Genomic DNA, 23,679 nt, shown 5'->3' on the forward strand with positions numbered 1-23,679 from the left:
AAACTCTGGTTTCACAGGCAGAGAAGATGCCTTCTGGGGAGGAACCATGTATTTTATTTATTTGGTATGTCCAGTGCAAGAAACCCACAACCCTATGCAAATATTAACCAAGTCTTGGAGCTGGCCAGAAATCAAAGAGATGATTATTGTTCTGATTATAGAAAAGGGAAAGAATTAAAAAGGAGACACTTCAGGCAATAGTTTGGAAGGTACATCAGGTATCTGCTTTATCTAAGTGTTTGTTCTAACGAAAACAACAGTGCAGCAAAGCAGCAGACATTTGATCTAACCTGATAGTCTCTCCTTTATTTCTACCTGAAAGTTTTCTGAATGACTGCAGTTTGTGTTGTCTCAAAGTCAGAAATGGCCCAATCTTAACAGTTCCTGACTACGTCTATGGATCTGGTTCGCATTCGGAACCTCACTGGGGCCCATAGGCCATGAGAAGTGACACCCTTCTTGGAGGGAGCAAATACACAGAGCCCAAACAAAGCCTGTTCTCTAAATGGCCAGAGAGCTATTTTCTTTTAACTCAAAGTCATGGGTGTTGCCTGACTGGATTAAAAAAAAATAAATTCAATAATCACTGTCCTAACTATGAGATTAAAAATAGAAAAGGTGAAGAGTAGCCACCTCATAGCCTTGTCCAAAGTCTAGTAAACTCCTGCAGGATGGACTGAGAAGGTCCTATGAAGAGGTCTCCCAAATCCCCAGAAATGCTCTAACCACCACATTTTTGCACTCTTTATAAAATGGCACTGCTGTTTCCATTTGAAGTGCTGCTCAGTCAGGAAGGGGCTCAAGGTTTTGGGTAACAAATGGGGACATCTACCTTAAAATTCTGACCAGCCTAATCAGCTAAACAAGGTCACAGAATAGGTTTGAACATTTGTACGTGTGCATCCATGTTTGCAGGGATGCTGTTTGCATGATGCCAGTTGCAGCCTCTGGTAACTAGTGCTCTCTTGGCACATGCCTTGAGTCAAGGCAGGGCAGGGTGTGCTACTAATAACCACTAGAGGTAAAGCTACCCTGCAGCAGTGAGGTAGTTCAGCTATACAGACATGAGTCCCAGGGTACCACCACAGAGTCAGAAGATGGACCACAACCCATTCTATTTACTAGGTTAGATTACAGCCTGTGGCACTCTTCTCAATTTATGAGAAGACAAGTTAATCCTTTTATGTCTGTGGTAACATGCAAGCCTCCTAAATCCAAATAGGGACAGGAGAGCAGACACATCCCTGTGCCCTGCATATCCAACTAAGTAGCATTTGGGTCTTCAGTCACACACCTCTGCATTCACTGACTGGTCCTTCACCACATGTACTGGGTTGACTCTGGCTGGACACCAGGTACCCACTAAAGCCACTCTCTCCCTCCCCTCTGCAACTGGACAGAGGAGAGCAAAAAAAATGAAGGATTCACAAGAGCTGGAAGAGGTCACTTACTGATCACCATCAAGGGTAAAACAGACTCAAAGTGGGGATATTAACTGAATTTATTATAAATGGGATCAGAGCAAAAGAGCGAGAAGTAAAATAATCTTAAAAACACCTTCCCCCCACCTCTCCTTCCTTCCAAACTCTACCTCCTCCTCCACAGCGGTGCAGGGAGACAGGGAATGGGGGTTATGGTCAGTTGTTGTTTCTACCGCTGATCAGGGAGAGGAGTCCTTTCCCTGCTTCTGTGGGGTCCCTCCTGCGTGAGTCCATCCCTTGGGCAGCAGCTCTTCCCAAACTGCTGTCCCGTGGGTCACTCCTCCATGGGGTGCAGTCCGTCATGAATGTGCTGTACCGACATGGGTCCCCCACAGGGGCCACAAGTCCTACCTGGGAAAAACCTGCTCCAGCGTGGGCTTTCCTCTCCACGGGCTGCAGGTTCCCAGCAGGACCCTGCTCCATCATGGACCTCCCATGGGGTCACAGCCTCCTTCAGATATCCACCTGCTCCAGCATGGGCTCCTCCATGGGCTGCAGGGGGGTCTCTGCACCTCGATGGTCCTCCAAGGGCTGCAGGGGCACAGCTGCTCCACCATGGTCTGCACCACGGGCTGCAGGGCCTCAGCTCCGGCACCTGGAGCACCTCCTGCCCCTCCTTCTGCACTCACCTTGGTGTCCACATAGTTGTTCACTTATTCTCACTCCACTCTTTCCTGGCTGAAATTTTCTCTGAGCAATAACTGTTCTTACATATGTTATCACAGAGGCGTTACTGTCACTCCTGATTGGCTCGGCCTTGGCCAGCAGCAGGAAGTCCATCCTGGAGCTGGCTGGTATTGGCTCCACCAGGCAGGGGAAGCTTCTAGCAGCTTCTAACAGAAGCCACCCCTATGGCCCCTCTGCTACCAAACCTAGCCACAGAAACCCACTACACCACACTTAATATACCCTGCCCTTGCAAGTAAAATAAACCTATGCTGTCTGCCTCCCATACTTCCACTGCTTTGTTCAGACCAAGCATCTACTTGTAGGTGTTGTGATGTAGTTGTAGGAGACTATGCAGCTGATTTGTTCCAAATCACATGACCACAGAGCATCCAGCGACTGTTTTCCAGTTCACAGATACACTATACAGAAGAGGCAACTACTGAAACAAAGCCACAGCGCTAAGTGAAGTTCCCTTGTAAATGGGGAAAGCTAAGGAACATCTAAGGGAAGTTTTCTACCCTGTGAGACACGGAAACAGTAAACCTAAATCCCCAGTTTTGTGACAGACAGAACTGTGGTACTGCAATCTATGTAGTTCTGATTTAAACTACCTAAAGATCTCACCACTTGCCCCCCTTCTCCCACACTATCTGAGCACTCGGGACCACATCCTAAATGTTCTCTTGACTTCAGAAGTGAAGCTAAATCATAGAACATGTAAGAATAATTTTTTAGGAAATTATGCCAAAATAGCCTCAAATCCTTCTAATGATCTATTTCTATAGCAGAGGAGATTGTTTATTCTACTAGCACAGTGCTCTGAAAGATTTCTGTAAGGCTGACAGAAGACTGCCATGCACTACAGCAAAGAGCCCCAAAACTACTTAGCTTTTATATCTTCACTTCCCATCAGTAAGCCCATTCACGGCAGTTAAGTACTCGGATGAATCAGGTCCAAAGCTATTACAAAGCATAGTGAGCAAATGGCTCCTAGAGTCACCCGAGGTGACTAAAAAACTTTTTTTTTAATTTCTGTGGATAAAGGAGATGCCAACTAATGACTGTCTAACACAGTTCTGTATCATTCAGTGATGTGTGACGCTTTATTTTATGTGAGAACATGCAATAAATAATACAGCACCATATCATTTCTAGGGATCACAGTTACGATGTTTCTTGTTGCTGCAGTTTGCTTTCTAAAACCTGTCTGGATGATGTCAAGTCACACAGCAGTTTAATTCCCTGTTCCCCACCCCCTCAGACTTTAACAAGTATTGCTATGATTTTGTTTTCATTAAAAGCCTCAATGGCATTTACATGTAGCATTCTCCTTCAGCACAGGAGGGTGGAAAGGTGAAATCAAGCAGCAGATGATTGTTCACCAAAATATGAGTAATCATTTATGTTCCAAGCTAAAATAAATGCAAATAGAAAAGGAGAAAGCACACTGTTCTAATGCCTTCATTTAGCAACTTACTTTTTTTTTTCTTTTAAAAACAAGTTTTGTAAAAACATTTTGAGCCTTGTGAATGCTCACTTTGTTTTTGTTTTCTTTGGAAAGCCTGAAGTGAGACATCTATCCTTTAAACTGCATGTCTTCGCTACTTGCCTTTCCCAGTGGCACAAGGGTGATGGTTATACTCCTCCATTACGTATTCTGGTTTAACCACATAGCTTGTCAAAACAGCCCCACCACTAAAATGAGCTGCAGCTCTAGATTTACACTCCCCATCGTCATCACTTACAGTTACCAATGAACGATTTCACGTCTAATCGCACACATTTCCCCAACAGCTGAACTACTTCACAGTTTTCTGTGTTTTTATTATAACTGGCCCCTTCATTTCAATTGCATCACAGTTGAGCTCAAGTCAGAAATGCAATGCTCCAGCTAGGGCAAGTGCTTATTTTTACTCAAGTAATTACAGAAAAAAGTTGATACTGACATTTACCAAAATATTTCAGAGCACAACCACCACCCACTGAGCTGGACAGGACAATTCAAGCCTGCTAGTCTTGTTTTTCCCCTCAGAATATGACTGATTTGACTCATGCCTGACGTTAACAAAATTTCCAGATCTTTGCTAGAATTATAGTTGGTAGGAAAAATGCCTGAACATGCAGCTGAATTTCTGTTCCTATGCCCACATTATTATTTGTCTTTGATGAAAGGATACCACAAGACATTCTAGACTATTTCATAGCGTTTCATGTTTAAAACTTTACACGTTGAAGGAACATTCTCTATTACACAGCTGTAAGCCTGCGAGGAACTGCTTTCATTTATTTCACAGACACCTATGAAAATCCCAATTTAGTCACTCTGGATGATTTTTGCTCAACAGCATTAGCAGTGGAGGAGCACTGGTCCTTTGATACTGAAGCTAGAGCAGGAACATTTCTCTGCCTTCCAACAGTCCCACTTGTAGTTTGGTTACTGGTCATGACCTCGTTGTTTATTGTATATCTAAATCGTAAGAATTACTGGAATTTTTATAAATCCCAATTAAATAAAGGGTAAAGAAAAGCCCACCTGTAATCAGACACCATGTAACTGCATGTTAATAGCCTGTTCAGTGCCCTACTGGGATATCTTACAGTAATGCTACAGCCCTATACTAAATATCAAGAGGCTAGTAGACTTTGTAACTGAATAAAATCTATTTATATAATTACAGTAATGACTACAGTTCATACATTATGCACAGCAAGTAAAAAAACCCAACAAACTAGAGTTTATGTAAATGTCACTAATGCACACTATGAAAAAGTAATTCCTGTTAATTAAAAAACACCTTAATTTCAAAAGTTTACCAGAAACAGTTACACTGAGCATTGTAATCTTTGAAAGCAGAACAGAAGTTGTTTACAAGGATCCAGCAGTAATTGATATCCAACTGCTTGGAGCTGGGCTGCAGATTGAACATGTACTGAAAGCTGGGCTGAAATCCCCTCTCACTTGATGGCAGCAGCAGTCATGCTGCTGTTTCCTACAAGCTGGAATTTCACCCCAGTCTTTACATTCTTTGTCGCTTATAGTGAAGCAGCTAGAAGACAATGATTAGAGAGTAGCCAAGTAGACTCACAGTTCAAAAATATAATCTTCAAGCATCTGTAAGGTCTAGGGGGAGGAGGAGGGGGTTTATAGTACAGTTAAAATGAGTCTCTGTAAAAATTTGGGAAGTGGCCATTTCAGTAACAGAGCTGATAACAGGACACTGCACACCACTTAGAGAAACAAGTATATCTGAAGTTCAGTCCTTGGTCAAGACACCATTGTATTGGCTCTTGACAAGAAAGGAAGGCAAGCACAGTGTGTGAACAAGTAAGTGCATGTATGCACACAAGACATTCCAGGAGCTGAACAATTTCTCTGCATATATAAAAGACTTTGCTAAGAAAAAAAAATAGCAAAGGTTTTTGGCATTTAAACAATTGGCTACATGAACTTGATTTCAAATCCAACTTTACACATTCTTGATAAACCAAAAAGCCACAACACTGAAGATGAAACATTTTTAGCACCATCTGTTGGCTTGCAAGTGAATACTTACTCACAAGAAATGAGTATAGAAAGACACATTATCTTTTACTGAGAAGCATCTTGTTTTAAGGCAATATACAAAATCACAATATAGCCACCACAGAAACTGCTCCGATGATCCCTGATACTTCATGGCACTCACACAGGTTCCACTGCTAAGGGAAGGCAGGAATTAAATTGGTGTCTGTCCTCCTCCTCACTGCCATGTTTTCTGGAGCACTGGGAATGTCCAACATCTGTAGGTCACTGGGCGTCATATGGCAAGACAGTTTCTTCCTGTATCTCCTAAATCCCTCTGTTGCCATTTATATTAGCCGTACTAGCCACTATCAATAGCAAGGAAATTGGCAAGGAGTTGCCATCTTTCCTTACCACTAACCCAATTAAAAAGTTGTTCAATACTGTAGCAAGCATTTACACAATTAATACAACTGACAGATTTGTGAACATTTCTCAGAAGGGAAATTACTTTAGCCAGTCTAGCCAGATGTGCTCCTGCAGCACAGGGGGTTGGTTTTCCTTCTTTGCTATCAAAAAGAGTCAGTTTACTTACTTGCATTTCCACCAAAGAGTATTTTAAGAATGGACACGGTAATTTCTGAATATATACTATATTTATAAAAGAAAGAGGTAAGCAGCTTGTTTCCCATTTCCATCACTTTGTGGAACTCCATCATCCATTTTTGTTAATAGTTATGGCACCCGGGTATGCAGCTAAGAAATTGAAGAATCTGAAGGATGTAGTCAGAATCACTTATGGCTAAAGACAAGGAACAGAACTGCATTGCAAACCTACTTTTTTTCACGATTTAAAGGTGTGTTAAAATATACCAAGATTTTCAGGAAATCTGTTACTTGGCTTACACAGTAAGCTATGCCTTGTGCACTGTGTTCTAGACAGAGTTGTATTTTAAAATGGTGCACAAGGTTAAGAAACTTTACACGACATCGATGAGTAATCTGTGCTTTCATAAATACAGTAGTATACATCCTATATACAGATGCCAGTTGCACACCTCCAGGAAGGCTGTCAGCCAGCCATCCACAGGAAGAAGGGAATAAAGATAGTGGGGAGCGTGGTGGAGGGTGCCAAACCTAGGCAGACTATTGACGCTAGTCCCACAAGCACTGACGCGAGCACGCTCCTCTGGTCCCGAATAATCATCTTCACAGTCTCACAGAACTGGAAAAAAAAAAAAAAAAGGGCAAAAGATGAGAGTTGAAGAGGAAAGCTTTGGCTGGAGAGCTGGCGATGCCCACTCCCTCGGGACAGACCAGCGGCTGCTCTCCCAAGTCTCACACGGGCTCTCCGGAGCCCAGCACAAGGGCTGGCACCGCATCACCCCCAAAATCAGCCCCAGTGCTGCCTGCGGCTCGGGATGAAGCCAGTAGTTTCGGAGCATTTTAGAAGAGTACTAATCGAACTACGAATTCAGCTTCGCTCTCCTCGCCGCTCGAAGGCGGCGGGGCCCGGCTCCGCACCGCCCCGGGCAGCTCCGCGCCGGCGGCAGTGCCGGCCGCGGGCACAGCGGCGTCAGCTCCGGGCGCGGAACCCCCGCCCCGGGGCCGCGGCTGACCCAGTTTCGGGGAACGGCAGGAAGGGCAGCGCCGCCCCCCGCCTGTCCCGGCCGCCCCGCGGGCCAGGCCGTACCTTGTCGGTCTGAAAGCTGACCGGGGCTCCGTATCGGCAGTAGGTGACGAAGTGCTCGCAGTTGTTCCAGAGCAGGCTGTAGGCCGTGGTGCCCATCAGCTTCTCCGCCCGGCGCGCCGCCTCCTCGCTGCCCAGCACCTGGTCCTCGAAGAGCCGGTCCATGTGGTTGACCAGGATGCTGCCGCCGTAGGCGAAGTTCTCCACCGTGTCCACGCGGACGCTGGCCGTCCTGGCGATGACGCCCAGGATAAGCCGCTTGTTGGTCACCACCTGCTGGATCTGCCGGAGGTCGTCGGTGAAGGAGGGCAGGATGTCGGGCATCAAGTGGGCGACGCGGTTCTCGCCCAGGTAGATGCCGAAGTGAATAAAGAGGGTGCGGGGCACCTCCAGAAGGTCGCCCCGCTTGAAGCAGCTGGTGTCGTAGTCGCCGGGGGGCGGTGGCGTTGTCTCCCCGCCGGAGCCCACGAGCAAGGGCCGGACGTGGACGAGGAGCATCATAAGCTTCTCCAGCAGCAGCGACGCTGCTTGTTGCACCGGGTTCTTCATGGTCGGCTGGCAAAGCCCTCGGCGCCCAGCTCCGCTTTTCTAGGCTCCCGGTGGGGCGGGGCAGGCACCGGGGCCGGCCCACCGGCTGAGCTGCGGGCGGGGACCGCCTGCCCCGGACCGGCTGGGCTTTATTGGGGAGCGCGGCGGGCCCGGAGCCGTCCCGCTGTCCCCTGGCCTGTCCGGGGCGACGCCACAGTGCCCACAGCCCGCACTCCGGGGCCGGGAGCCACCCTCGGCTGCCACCCCGCCTTCCCTCGGCGCTGCCCAGGTAGAAGTGCAAGGAAAAATGCGTGCGAAGCCCTTCTCCCGCCCTAGGGAGAGCAGGGAACAGAGAGCCCCGCCCGGGGCCGCAGTTGCTTCGTTCACCTTCCCCCTCCCGTGGGACCCCAGGGGCTCCGGGGGCCGCCCCGGCAGCCGCGGGGTCCAAGCGGCACCCGGGTGGGATCGGGGCGGGCGGGCTGGCACGGTGCTCACAGGGGGGCGGGAGAAGGAGCGGAGCGTCTTTCTTCCTGGAAAGAAAACAGGTCTCCGAGGGAGAGCGGGAAGTCACATTTCTAAATTAACTTGCCCGAAGGGTCCGCCAGCTGAGAAAGAGTGTGAATCGGCGGAGCGGCATTCCCGTCCGCTCAGTTTCATGCTAATCCGTTATGCAAATGGCCAAATCCTGGCAACGGAGCCCACAAAAGAGCAGCCCTGTCAGGTCAACAATGCCGCCCCGGACGAGGCTCGGAACTTTCAGTAGCCAGCAGGTTCCCGCCCCCTCGGGGACGGCGGGATGATGGATGGGACAGGCATTCATCTTACCTGGAAGATGACAGGGCCCGGAGAGTGGCAGAGGAGGGGGCCGCCCCCCCGCCGCCGTGGTTGCAGCCTTTCCCCGAGTCCCCGCCGCCGGGACCTTTGTTCGTGTCGCAGCCGCTCCTGCCCCGCTCCTGCCGCTCCGGCTGCAGGGGGGAGCTTTCGCCTCCGTGAGAAACGCGGAGCGGGCGCAAGAGTGAGGGGATATGCGTGTGAGAATGCTAGAAAAGTTTGTTGGAGCATCTTCCCTTAAACTCAGGAAAACATCGCAAACACGAGATGCCAAGTGGGAAACAGGGAAGCGAGATCTGCTGGTGTGCAACAGCTTGGCGGCTCTCCACAGGAAAACTGCCTTTGAACAGTAGGTTTTTTTTCTCTCCTCCGTCACTTTAAATCCGAGAGCCTGTGGATCACTAATGAGATCTCTAGACCACCCTCGAGCTGTAGAACCCCTCTGGTCACACCACCAAAAAAAAAAAAAAAAAAAAAAAAAAGTTCACCATTCCTTTTTCTTTCCATTAGCAAATGGCTCTGGTATGACTAGGAAGGCAAAGGGGATGCACAGTACTCATCAGGCAAGAGCCTTCTACCACCATAGATACTGAACCAAGGTTCAGGATCTGATGCCCAGGAAAGGTGAAGCTTATCAATGACCCAACCCAAGTTTTTCAGTTCCTTGGTGAAGAAAATATTTCAGGGGAGTGGGTTACCTCACTGCTTGTCAACAAAAATGATGGCTGGTGCCTTCCCATTTCCTCCTGCCTGAAGCAGAGAGCAGCTTCCTGGGAAACTGAATATAATCCTCACCTTGCTTCATCTGCAAAGAGGGAGGCCCACCATAACCTCTTGTTCCATTGCTGATTACAGGCCAGAGCCCCAGCACTACTTAACAGAGTGATCAGGCATTTGGGATTTTGTCTGGAGAGTCTCAGCCAAATTTTTACGCAACAGAGGCTTACCCTTCTCAAGCCCCCGACTTCATTTACAAAAGAGAAAATACCTTATAGATGTGGCTTATGATGCTGGCAGGAACCCTGTGGATTAGCCACAAGCCACACACAATTATATAAATTAAACCAGTGTACTTGCAAATTCAGATGTTTAAATATATTTGGAAGGTTTGCTACTTGTAAATAAAAACAGGGGGAGGAGGGGAAAACTACTCATTTTTAACTAGTGCATTATTTTTAAGGGACAGGGGAAAAGAAAAAATGCCTCATCCTGATGAAGGGTCTCACCTGTTGGTGATAGTCACAGCAGCTGGTCCAGAGCTGGAGCAGTGTGCCACAGAAGGTTGTCAAACATTCCATAGAACGTCTGGGCACAGAAAGGCTCCTGTCTCCCTCCTGGGAGGATGTGCACTATTCCTGCCCTGTGCTGCCATCTCAAGATTCCCCCTCTCCCCTTCCCCAAAGCTGTCTAGGGAGCATCTGGATGGTCTTTGTTGAAACAGGCGCTAGAGATGCTTCAGTCCTACAGTTCAGAATTCTTTCCCCTGCCCAAAGAAGGTAGAGAAATTCAACTAAACTCCCTGGCAGATACAGACATTTCCCAATGGGATCTTTCTCTTGGAGGCATCCTTTGTTTGCTTTCTTCACGCTAGTTAGCTTTAATCCCAAAATCACCAGGGTCCATTTCAGGTAAATCCGTAAAGGAAACCAGGATGAAATCGAAGAAGAGGAATTGCCACAAGACTCAAAGTCTTCCTGCATGGGAGGGTTTCAAAGTTTTAAGGTGAAAGGTGTTACATTTATGCAGTGTAATTTCCTAGTACCTAATGCACTAGCGAGTCTCCTCTCTCCCTCACCCCCCCCCAACCCCTCGCTCAGTCCCAAGCCTGGAAACCCCAATGAACAAGCCCAAAAGGCATTACAGAGCAGACAGGTTTGTGGAATGGGTTGCAGCAAGTGAAATCCATCCACATAATGCTTTGCCACTACCTTGCAACTGTTGTGAGCATTACTGTGTGCAAACCATTTAATACACTACAAAGTAATTTCTGAATTAAACCAGATTCTTGCAAAGCAACTTGCAATCCAACATTTTCTCCTTTCAAACCCAAGGGGCTACACTCCTATTACTGCCAAATTTTCATGATGTAAACTGAAATTTAAAAGGTATACTTACCATTATTTTTCATCTGCTCTGAAGTAGGAAAAAAACATTTATTTTAGTGGAAAAATGGCTCAATGGGAGATGGCAAAACTAAAAACATACATTGTGCATCAAACACTAGCACATCCTCTTGGGTGACCTTTGAATAATAGCTTTTGTACCTATAATACACAAATTTAAGTGGAAAAAACACTTTGGAATATTAAATATAAATCAGCAAACACTGAGAAAGTATTTGTTTGGACTGTTAACTGCTATGGAACAATTATAATTATAAAACCCATGCTTTAGTTTCAACAGTTAGGGTGAGATGCAGTAAGAAAACTGCAAGAGGTAAGAGAATGCAGCCTTTGTTCAGTAGTGCAGATGAGCCACAGCACAAAAACTTCTTAGGTAAGAAGTGTGAGCCAGTTTCCATTACACTGAAACTCCTGCATTACAAGGAACCTTATTTTATGCACTCGGCATTACTATTTCCATCGGGCCCTCACAGCTAACACAGTAGGGAAAAAGCAGGAAAGGCAGGCAATTGGAAAGGTTAAGTTCTTGCTTATATGAGGAACAGACCTGGTTTAACAAGCAGGCAAAATGAATTTTTTAGCTGACTTAAGTTAAACCAATGCTGGTTGCAAACATGCTCACCATTTGACATTTTACCAAACATTTCTCCATTACTCAAGTTGTACTGTAGATTAAGAAACAAATGCAGCTTTCATGTCTTTTGGGACAGCTGAAACAAGTATAGTTTCATGAATTCAAACCACGTTAAGGTATTCAAGGAGAATAAAATCTTTGGATAGAGATTTTTGGAGGATATAATTTGCAAGAAAATTATCTGAAAAGCAATGCCACTTGGTTTAAGCTGGTGTACTGAAAGAAGGAATGGACAGAAAACAAGTTTGTGAAGGATGGTTTCACAGCATCCCAAAGGGCTATTCCAGAGATAAAAAATAACGCCTTTGTATTCCCATATCCAACCCGTTTGAACACTGTACCATTCTTTTCAGCAAATTACAGCTTCCATTGTAGAGTTATAAGTAACCAGGTCTCTAGAAAACAGTATCATTTACCTTTCTAGTTTTTGTATTTAACAAAGACTAAGGACAGAACAGACAAAATCTGAACAAAGAAGGAAACCGGCAAGACAATGCATGAAATTGCAGGCAAGTGAAACACTCCCAAACAAAGAACCTTTGAGCTAAGTATCACTCTCTTCCTGTAGAAGATAAATGACTAAAACAAATTTATACTTTATAAATATTCATTTTTATTCAGAAATTTATTGCATACACATTTCCACAGTCACTTAAGCAGCATATTGAGTGAATAATTACTGTAGCGTTTTTATCCTTGTAGGTTTGTTACTGAGGCCTATCACTTTTGTTTTATTTCCTCTTAATAGGCTTCCAAATTATTAACAAGAGTTTTCTAACAAACACTGACTGTAAACATAATAAAACCTGCATGCCATTTTCCCTTTGAAGTTATTAACTTGGATATTTTTCTGCAATGAAGTAATGACTCATTTTTTACAACCTCACTGAATCATGCTGTAAACATGGATAGTACTTATGACTTGCTCAGAGGATAATGTGTTTAGATGGATAAAGCATTCACTTATGATACCTTCAACTCAAATGAACAAAACTACAGAAAAGGTGGGAATGACTCATTGCCTAGTCCTCCTTAGCAAGCAGGAGCCTAGGAAATCAGTAACAGTAATAGCACAGACAGAGCTTTAGGAACAACTAACAGATAGTTTAGGTGACAATTAAGAAAATACTTACTTTTATAGTTTTGTCTGGTATTAGTAATGTCTCATTTTGTTAGCACTAAACAATACAATTTCCCCCCAAAAACCAGAAAGATTAATTTCTGATTATAAAATGGCTGAACATGCGGAGTAATATTTTTATGGCTTCAGCAGAGAAAATACAGTTATCAGAACTTCCACCTTGATATTGTCCCAGAAGTATAATACAGATTTTTGAGTCTCTTCTAAATCAGGTGAAGAAGTTTAGAAGTATCCTAATTTGAATATGCTAGTCATGTTGTGCAGGAAGATGGCCAGGTGATAACTGGGAGTCAGAAGAGAGACAGAGTACACTGCATTCAACATGGTATTCCTTTCACAACAGAAAACAGACTTTTCTGTGGGAAGGGCAACGCAAACAACAGTCAAGTGAACTTAATCCAGGCATGACTGCTGCACAAAAGGAGGACTTAACAGCCCTGAAACAAAACCAGGTATCCCTCCACACCCTGGCCCCCTCCTTCCACCCTGCCAGGACTGCACCATCCGGCCCCCCTTGCTCCCTACCAGGACTGCACCATCCCAAGGAGGAGCAAGCAGGCAGACTCCCCTTTCCTCACATTCAAATTTATTACCACGCCAAGATCTGTGATTTCGAAGTCAGTGCTTTCAACTGAGGGACTGATTAGTAAGAGATATTGGAAAATGTAATAATGAAGTCTGTCATTAATCAGACAAAGTGCTGGAAGTTTGGTGGATCACCACCAAAGGTCAGCATTTACAACCAGTCACTGTACAACAGTACCAACTATTACTTTTCTTTATTGCCTAACAGAGAAAGCTGTTCTCCAGTACCAGACAGTGCTGACTTCACAGCAATGCACAGCAGGTTACCCAGCCTCACTCTGTGCACAGGACAAACACAGCTGACAGGACAGTAGTCCATTCAATTTTCAAATAAAGACTGAGAAAAGGAAAAGAGAGATGGACTGAGCAGGAGGTAATTTTCATCCTGGGATAAAGATTATCTTGTCTTACAATTAAATGTTATGTTGCAATTTGATTAATTCTATTTTTCAGAAAATAAATTAATTCTTCATCCAATGTATTATCTAGATAGGAAATGTTATCAGTCACAGACAAAGCTATTAGTCTGGTATTACTCAAAACATATGCTAATCTGTGCCATATAGCTAAGCCTCTGAGAGATAACTGTCACAAATTTCTACTCTTTGACTTTAAAAAAAATCTCACTCAAGAAGCCAGTTCTTGTTTATAATGTTTTTATACCACTCAGTGTTAAAAGCATATATATTAAACACCTGTTACTCTATCAGTGATTTTAAATCAGGAACATTTTTAATCTGGAAATCCAACAGCATCTGTCCAAGTGCTTTACCCTGTAAGAAAAAGAACCAAACCAACATGTCATTTTACTATCTAAATATACCACCTTTCTAAATTAAGTTTTTTAGAAGTGGTTCAATACAGTATTTTTCCTGTAATCAGTGAAAATTCAGTACATTTGGGAAGTTTTTTTTTAGTATTTCTTTCTATACACACACATACATATATGTATTTAATTTTGGGTGAGTTTTATCAAGCCTAAGTATGTACGTTATCCCAAGTTATATTTACCTTTTCCATTTATTTGGCTTTCTTACTTGTGAATCAGTACAATTAAGTAAGGAAACCTATACAGTTGAGTTTTCAAGCATCTAAACATGAACAGATGGAACAGTTTCTTCAGTTTATTTGGTACCTAGTGCTAAAATACTTATTTGGGGTTCAGTTCTACTATCCAATTCATATATAGCATCACCTTATTTTTTGAGCAGTCTTCTTGACTATGCTGAGATTATTTGTACACATAAGCATTTCTGAGCCTATGGTAGCTGTGCTGTAGCCATAGCACTGCAACATTACAGGATCTCATCTTCAGGATTAGAGGTTTCAAATATTTAATACTCAAACTGTACTCTTAGAAAGTGTTACTTTCAGGTTCACATAATGTCATCAACACAAAAGAACTTCTATCTGTCTGTTTTTCACATTTATATTATTTATCAGTATTTTAACTACAGAAGGCATAGGATAAGTTAGGAGTTGTTGTACAGTGTATGGTTCCTGTATAAATACTAAGAAATAATCTAGTTGTCTAGTAAATCTGCATTTTTCAAAACATGACAGCCTTTTTGACAAACTAATTTTGCTGGTGCATCTAAAAACTCAGGTAGCACATCTTAGAATAAATGATTTGAAAAACTATTTCAATAGTTTCTCGTACACATTTTTTCACCACATATTCTAAATCAACTTTCGACTTCCCTACGTTGTTTTCAAACCTTAAAAAAATAAATAGGTAATGTGTCTTAACAGGAAATTAAAAGGAACTAGAGTCAACCCCCAAAGCTTACAGTTCCACCCCAAAAACTAGTTATAGAGAGACTTATAAAAGATAACTACATTAAAATCATTGCTTTGATACATGCCTGTGGGTCACTTCTTAGGGATGCTATACCACCACCACCAAGGGAATTCTTCAAAACAAAATTTAATCCATGGATTCCTGGCAACTCATATCTGTAAAATAAAAACTGCACATTATTTCTCAAGAGATTTTGTAAGGAACATTTGTACAGAACATCAAGCAAAGTCAGCATGCAAAAATTTCACGCTTCTGACTGCATCCCACTGCTAAGTCAAACCAAAAAGTTAAGATTAACACAAGGCCTTCCCTGCCTTCATGTTCCTTCCCCTTACTCCAAATCAAGAGTCCCCATAGTTTGAAAGTAGAACCATAAAGTAATCATTCTCCTCTATTCAACTCCAAAACTGATGCAATTCTAATAAGGCCGTTTCTAGATTTCTTTTTTCTATGAGTTAAAGCCCATACAGAAAGCTCTGTAGGCCAGAGGTTCAAGATCCAATATCAACTCAGACAACACAGCAGGCAAAAGGAAGTATTTTTATTAGTTCCTAGTTCTGATACCAAATATTACAATCACTTAATTCCTGGCACTCACTTTTGCTAACAAATGCACCAGCCAATTGGAAAGGCATCCTCTTTATTACTGAGAAATAACTATGAGTCACTACACTGAACACTTACGACCAAGAGATAATTCCATAGCAAATTAAAAGTAGAGCTACATTTCAGTGCTTTCTTGGAGCCACGTATTTTGTTCAGGTAAAATTTTATTTTAGTGTGACAGACCTATTTTCCTGTTCCATTGCCACTGTAATAATTTTTCCATTCTTGATTTTGACTAGTATGGTTCCAATTTGGAAACTGCTGTAGCAGTTTGGCAAATGGCTCTGTGGTTTCCTATTGTTCCAAAATCCATAAGTAGGTCTACAGCGTATTTCCATTTGCCTCTCCTTGCACAGTTTTTCAGTGTTTTGTCATCTTCCTTCTATTCTTGTTTTTCTTTGGTTTTGCTTTCCTCCAATATTTTCTTCATCTAAGGACTCGACAGTTTTCCTATAACTCCATAGGAAAGTATTTAATCAAAGCATCATCAAGCCATGAGGAATAAGAGAGAAAAATTATATCTAATTCTCACTGTCTCCAGATGTTTGACTGCTGCACTTTAACTTCTTCCAACACCACTTATTTTTCTTGAGTCACCTATCTGGTCTTCATCTGTTTGGAACAGTCTTTCTCTTGATACAGCTGGAATTTCTTGCAGTGCACTTACACTGCTTATTTTATCATTCTAAGGTTCAGCTCCTTTTGAGCATTGTGAAAATTATGGCTGTTGCTGATATTCATAGCCCTGTATGCCCTTGTATCTTGGGCATACTACACAAACCTTTCATGGAAGGAGAGGATTCTCCTGAGCCATCTGGCAACTGCTTCAGTTCTTGTTCTTGCAAGCATTAGTCATGGAGTGTCTGTGTCTGTCTCCCAGACAAAAAGTTTTCACTCTTCCTTCTACTTTTTCGTTACCACACTCTACTTCAGTAGAGTTGTATTAGTATAGTTGTATTATACAACAACGTATAGTTGTATTTAGTAGAGTTTAGTATTAGTTGTCATTATGAAAAAAATTGGTGTCAACACTCTGCTGCCCTTCCTTAAAAACCAGTTGGCAGGCAACATTATCATGCTTAAATGCAAATCCATTGGGAAGGCAGGAAGGTAGAATAATCCACTGGTGCTCTACTAGACAACAAGAATATGACGACAAAAGCAACTTCTACAATAAGTCATCTACATTATTTACTAAATAGCATAATCAGCTACACAGCACAACCAGAGGACCCCATAAAATTTTCAACTAACAAGCTCAATGCAAATTACCAATCACCACATACCATGAGAGCTAGGCACTACACTGCAAATTTCACTCTGAAAAACTGGCAAAGATTTCCAGGCAGCACACAATTTCACTACTGGCAGATCTCTCCACAAGAACTAGACTGATGGAATATATATTTCAGAAGCTAATACATCTTTTCTCAAAAGAAGTTTCATGAAAATCAATCAGGAAAAACAAACCAGGAGAGAAACTGAAGAGCATACAAAAGTAGAAGCAAATGACAAAATGAGTGGAAGAATTTCATTTTACTTTCTGCAGTAATTCTGGCAGAGGAATTATGTAATACAAGCAACAGATCTTAATTTGTAACATTTTAAAATGACATATTAATTTTAAGTACTTTGAGGAAATACTTACACTGATATACTCTAGCTAATACTAGGACTACAAAATAATATACAAAGGTCAGCATCTTCAATATTTTAAGGCCTCTTTGAAGCATCTGAGCATTCAAAATATTTCCACACAGAAAATAAACTCCCACAATAAAAGAAAAAAAAAACCACTATAATCACTGTAATAGTCTTAAGTGGCAACAATACATTAACCAAAATGTTGGCAGGCACTCAGCATAATTAAACAATTTAAGTTTAATTAACTGAGATCTAAAGGAAAAAAATATTATCTAATTGTACAGTTCAATCAGAAGTTTTAAGAGCTGCTTTTAAAAAAAACCAGAAAACAAATAAACCCTTCAAAGAATCATAAGTCTGTGACAGAAACCAGTAAAACAAGGAAAATTCACTGTTCTAGCTGAACTCCTATGCTTATGCACAATGGGGTGCCTGCTTAACTACTTCCTTTAAAGTGCTGTCCATATATATTGAAAGAAATCAGGTTTCCTTCTGAATTTCCTATTAAAATGCATAGAAATAATAATGATAGAAAATTATTTACTGCATTTAAATCCAAGAAAAGATAGGATTCTTTTCATCAGAGGAAAGCAGGAAACAAGTCCATAGGCTCACAGAGATGTTTGCATGTAGAAAAATATTTATTTTTCCCCTCTAATAGAGATATGTACCAAAAAAAAAAAAAAGCAATCTAGAAGCACCAGTATCCACATTTCTGCTCTTGGTGAAAAAATACCCCACAGGAAAAAATTAGTTGTCATTTTTTTTATTTCTGAGCATTGGAATGTTCTCAAAACATTCCATATACAATATTTCAGAAGACAAAACCAACAAAAATCTCACAGGATAGTTTTACTATCCTTCTTAAATGGTTGACCTAATACCACTACAAAAAAGTTTCTTATTCCCTATCTTAAGATAATCAGATCTGTTAAGAATGTACTCTAGCACTTTATTACGGAAAACAATCACTTAAGTTTGGCATTTCAGGGCATGGGGGAGTTGAGAGACCATCTTTTGTTATTATTTTACTTGGAAATTCAGGAAGTTTGAGTTTTCAGTGTTTTCTATCACAACAATCCCACCTTTTCTCTGTTTAGTATACCTATTTAATGCCTTTACTGAAAAAGCATGAAAGGCAACTGGTTAACAGACTCTGTTCTGTAGTGAGGTAGAGCCATGATTGGTGTTTTAAGTAACAAAACTAGAACATATTTTTAAGCACTCACCATTTAATAAAGAAAATGAAGGAAAATTAAACAGTAAGACAGCTTTTTTATCATAGTTAAAACTAAAAAGTAAACAATTTGAAAAGAAACTACACAATCTGAAGCACATGAGCATAATCCTTATAATCCTAAATATTTCCACAAAAGGTTTTATTCTTTTTCCCCAGTAGCTTTCCAATTCACTTACAGAGCTCCATTATCCCATAATTAAAGGAAGCCAAACTCAGGAACAGATAATCTAATTAATCAAAATAATTTGGCTTCATCCAGACACAGCAAAATTCAACTTTTATTTATGAACATAAACAGCATTAAAGAACAGCAATGAATCAATTGCTAGAAGTATCATTAGGAAGCGTGACTTTTTTGATTTCTTCCCTTCTCTGCTCTGTTTCAGAGGAAATTCAATTACATTTCTTAGCAGCACAATTTATTAGATACATAGATTTGTTAGCACTTACAAAACAGTGGGTGAGATCTGCACCAAGCTGCTTATGAAGACAAAAATCAGCACTTACAGAAGACCAGGGGTGAAAATAACTCCAAGCTCTCTGAGCTTTGGAGCTGCACCATTCTGATTAAAGCTCTTTGAACAAGTGAAAAGACACCTAACAATTTGTCTACTACCCATGGAAATATGTAATGATTTTGGCAGAATCTTCATATTTGCAAATAACTGACTTTGTATCAAAATACATTTTAGAAGAGTGAACAGTTTAAGCTTTTATGTGTTTAAAAAGCGAGAAAAAGGTTTAAAATCTGTTTTATGGACCTTCTTAGGGGAACAAATCCTAATACCTCATGCTACAAGAACAGCATACGTCTCATTTGCTAGTCCCCAGGAAGGACCCTGAGCATCAGCCATAGCATGAAAACAAAACTATTAAGTACGCTGTCTGCTGGAAGAGGATATTCTTTTCTAGATGAGTGTCAGGTAAAAGTGTCCTGTTTGGGATGTACTCTCTTTCAGAGTATAAGAAGGGAAATCAGCTATGTTTTTTCTTTAAATTCTGGCTTTGTGTATGTGGCAGAAAAGTGAGTCATATTGGGGTATTTGAAGGAAAGTGAGTGAGCTTCATAAATATTAAAAATGTTTTGCAGAAACAGGGATAGTATGAGGCATGTTTCTGACAGATGATCACGTAAGTTTGGGCTCCAGACTACAGTGGCTGTGTGAAAGTCTTTCAGGTGGTGTTCTACAGATTTCAAACTCTCAGTTCAGCAGTGGCTCAAAGGATTCGGAAGCTTCAGTTACTAAGGCTCCTGCAGTTTCCAAATGGTTCAAAACCAATGGAGGGAGAAATTTCTCAAAGGACATTAGAAGGACATTATTTCTTGTTGGTAAAGACATTCTGTACTGGAACAAAACAAAAACAGCCCCAACACTACTATGCTAATGCTGGGAATTTAAATGCCTTCACTAAACGGATTCACGGCCTTTGTCCAGCTTCAGCAGAGGCCCAAGTTCAAGTTCTTTCATAGTGATTACACTTAAGTTGTTACTTAAAAAGGCAAAAGAAGATACATAAAAATATACCAAAGACAATACACAGAGCTTTGCAATATCTATGTTAACATACTTTAAGATAATTTCTGATACCATCATGTATCTACCATACAACTGTAGATTGAGCAGCAAGCTACTCACCTTGTTACCAGTTGTTGTTCTGGTTTTTCACGCTCTAAAAGGTGTTGAAAGTAATTCTCCAGGGCTTGAGCTGTTAAAGTTTTCTTTAGGTATGGATAGTAGAGGGGATGCCGTGCTATCACACCTGTTAAGTATTAACTGGCATTAGTTGAAATAAGAGCTGTTAAAACCAATTTGTATTTATCCTTTCAAAACTGATTTGAGATCCTCTGTTTTACTGAAACTGTACATATGGATCCTCTTTAATGAGCTCCTGAATAAAAAACACGATAGTATGACAGCTCTCCCTCTGTCAGTAGAGATGTAGGGTGGAGCATGACGAGAGAATGCTAAGTGACCACAAAGTGATTATTGGACCTTTTCTGGCTGCAAACATTCCCTGCCACTGACAGACACCTAAGGAACAACAACATCTCAACAAACAACCATAGGCAGTTCTCTTCCCCTAAGTGGTTTGCAAGACTTCAATAAGTAATCACAATTAACCATAACAAGGCATGATCAGTGACTGAAGGTTTGGTCCTTGCCCCACCTCTTAAATGAGATTCTGACATAAGTGTGAGAAATCACAGTTACATTTGTATTGCTGTAAATACGCTTTCATAAGCTTCAGTTAATTTTATGCTGAAGCTGAAGTTCCAGAGCAGGATCAGGAAGGCAGATTTGTGTCACAGGGACCTTTTTATCTGTGGACTTCGAAGACTAATTTATCTTAGAGGTGAAGTTTGTTGTTGTTATTGCTGTTCCTTAATAAAGCAGTAGTGTCTTTTATAGCTGAAGAAGTCTATTACGTATGCATCATTCATGACCTGGCAATGCTACACTGCAACAGTGGTCAACCATGGGGAAAGGAAAATTAGAAAAAAAAAAAAAAAAAAAAATCAATATTTTTTCATTCTTCAACCCAAAAAAAGAGTTGCACAAACAAGGACAAGAAAACTATATTCCTAAATACAAATGAACAAAATTTATCAGTTTTAGCATGACAGCTAATAGCAAATCAAATCCCAAACGCACCTTTAATTCATACTGAGCTTTGAACACCACACGCTCTCATCTTCCAACAAGTAAGAGAGCCAATTGTTGCATGCAGAAGTAAGGAACAGAAGGAATTATTAAACAATGCAAAGAAGCAGCACAATCAATGTAAAGAGACTGCACACTGAAATACAGCATTTGGATTAGCAATATAATAAAAACGTTCTCCTACACACAAGAACAAATTTTGGTATTTCCTAACACTGTCAATGTTTTAGCCATATACATGTTACAAAATTCATGTATGAAAATACTACACATGATCAGACAACCAAGAAATTATAATACATAACATATATACATGAAGGAGTAGCAACTGTAAGAAGAACCTCAGAAAGGCATTTCTTAACTTTTGAGAGTTCGACTTTCAAACCCTAAACAAAAATCCTTCTTTCTAGTATGACATGCTAGGATTTTTATTTAGTGCCTCAGATTACAACATCTGCTAATCAGGAAACTAATGATATTTCTTTAGCAAAATCCTTGTTCTAGATGTATTCTTTTTTTTGTTTCAGCACAATTAAAAAAAAAAATCAAGTGATATGAGAGATTTCAAGAAATTAAGAATAGCACTTGATATGTAACTCTTATTTGAAAATCTTACATCACTTCAGAAAACAAGAAAACTAAAAATACCTATGTTTGCAGAATTGCCTTTGTCTCCACTTCTCGTATAGGCAAGATCTTCTAAGCGATAAGTATGTGGACCACTTGGTAGATCTATACAATATAAAATGAATACATTTTAATGATGCTGCAAATAATAGCATAATTTGAAGATGTAACTGTCATTTTAAATATATGCTTTCTGCATTGCTTATAATAACTCTGAAAACATTTCCAATTTTTCTTCCCACAGGAGCACCTAGAGAAAAAGAGAGGTGAGACTGGGTCCCAAAATTACAAAGTTGTTCCCTCCTGCTCCATCTCCCAAATCCCTTTCCTTTTTTTAAAGCCAAGTGCTGTACCAGGCATCCCTTCTTCCACCACCCTTGAATGTGAATATTCATCTTGATCTTAGCAATGCAGTATCTTTGAAGGAGGCATAGCAGATACTTGTCAGTTCTTGCTTAGCTGACAACTTTTATCCCCCTTAAAACACAGATCTCTCTGCTTCCAGTGCACGTAGAAAATACATGTGGATGCTACTGTCCTGATAATTCTATGTGTGTTTATTCTGATAACATCTGTAGAAAACTCACAATTTAAAATTCCTTTTCAGCACAAGACAACTCTCACTTGCATTTGCACTGTTTTAACAGTTACTTATCCAGCTGCATAGAAGAAATCTAAGACTTCTAATTACTGGGTTTAGCATTATATAAGAAAATGCATGCTCTATAGGAAGCCAATCTCGATTATTTTATCCCTCTACATATCAAAAAGCAAACCCACTCCTGTCCAAATCCAGAAATTCCATATTGTGGGATTCACACAGTATACACCTGAGGTTTGATGGCTAAGTTGCACAGCACAGACCTCTTGCAACTGTTGATGACTAAGAGCAGTTGGCTGTCACCATCTAGTTTCTGTCCTCCAAAGCCAGAGATGAAGCACTCATTTTGCTACTGAGTTATTCATAACTCAGCATAACACAAACTTGAAGCACAGGCTATATCAAAGTTTTTAGGCAGTGAGAATCTAGTAATTTTCAGCCAGTTCTGCTCCTGATCCAACTTGCCTACAGCCATATCAGCTCTCCCAGCATCCTTGGCTTTTCAGTCCCATCATCTCTAACAGATAGACCTACACTCCTGACTCAGAGTAGACTTCTCACCCCTCAGTTGCTCTCTCCTCTATCCCCTTCCTGTTGCTTTTCATCCTTCTGCACACAAGTGGCAGCTCTCCCCTTCTCTCTGCTCCTTGAACACCAGTAGGGGGGGACTATGCAGAGCAGGGAAGCGACAGCCTTCCTGCTTTCTGTCACAGCTTCTGGTACAAGTGCTGCAGGTGGCAGCCACAAGAAATAACTGACAAATGTCCCAAAATGATCTATTTCTTTTTAAGGCACCAAGCAATTCAACCCTGGGCACACGCCTGTCACAGGAAATTTCAGTCTTATGTGTTAAAAACTGCCACATTTAAAGGAATTGAAGTCAGGCTCCTGTAAATCAATTACGTTGGACAAACTTCACGCTGCCAGATACAATGCAATTTGAAAATATAGCAGTCTGTCATTTCTGTACTATTATTGCTTCTGCTTAGGATACCAAACTACTTTGGGCTTTTTTTTTTTTTGCCTTTTTTTTGCCTTCTTTTAATTTTAGGGAGTAAGAGACCCAACACCAAAGATGTTATGCTCTAAATGCTGGCCAAAGGCAGTGTATAGAGCACAGCGCACCTAATACGAAGGCATGAGTAGATATGCACTCCATGAACTGCATCAGGTGACGAGGTAAACACAGCCCTAACCAAATCATCATTACCTTTAACTTCTTCCTGCTCACAGGGAGTTGCTGACTCATCAGACATGAGCCAGGCTGACCTTGGTAAGAAAGAAACTATGTCCGAATCCTACTGGCTGCAGTT

General features: G+C 41.3%; 2 protein-coding genes across 2 annotated transcripts in view; both read right to left on the reverse strand.

The window, feature by feature from the left end:
- Positions 1-4,346: 4,346 nt before the first annotated feature.
- On the reverse strand, positions 4,347-7,999 carry LRAT (lecithin retinol acyltransferase). The gene is made up of 2 exons (XM_051790637.1): positions 7,346-7,999; positions 4,347-6,877 (listed from the first exon to the last, which is right to left on the reverse strand). Exons 1-2 carry the CDS (start codon positions 7,889-7,891, stop codon positions 6,725-6,727), a joined length of 699 nt encoding a protein of 232 aa, XP_051646597.1. The 5' UTR covers positions 7,892-7,999; the 3' UTR covers positions 4,347-6,724.
- A 4,048-nt stretch (positions 8,000-12,047) lies between these two features.
- The window catches only part of LOC127472413 (uncharacterized), a 65,461-nt gene continuing 53,829 nt past the window's right edge, over positions 12,048-23,679 (reverse strand). Inside the window, exons 17-20 of the mRNA XM_051790625.1 lie at positions 21,787-21,870; positions 20,113-20,236; positions 15,050-15,140; positions 12,048-13,957 (exon numbers count right to left, since the gene is read on the reverse strand). Coding sequence (XP_051646585.1) covers positions 13,883-13,957; positions 15,050-15,140; positions 20,113-20,236; positions 21,787-21,870 — 374 coding nt within the window. The 3' untranslated portion in view covers positions 12,048-13,882. The remainder of the gene's footprint in view (positions 13,958-15,049; positions 15,141-20,112; positions 20,237-21,786; positions 21,871-23,679) is intronic.

The sequence above is a fragment of the Manacus candei genome, unplaced genomic scaffold (genome assembly GCF_025592945.1).
Source record: "Manacus candei isolate 608988 ecotype Guabito, Panama unplaced genomic scaffold, ASM2559294v1 h1tg000028l, whole genome shotgun sequence".
In the NCBI taxonomy this organism is placed as follows: Eukaryota; Metazoa; Chordata; class Aves; order Passeriformes; family Pipridae; genus Manacus; species Manacus candei.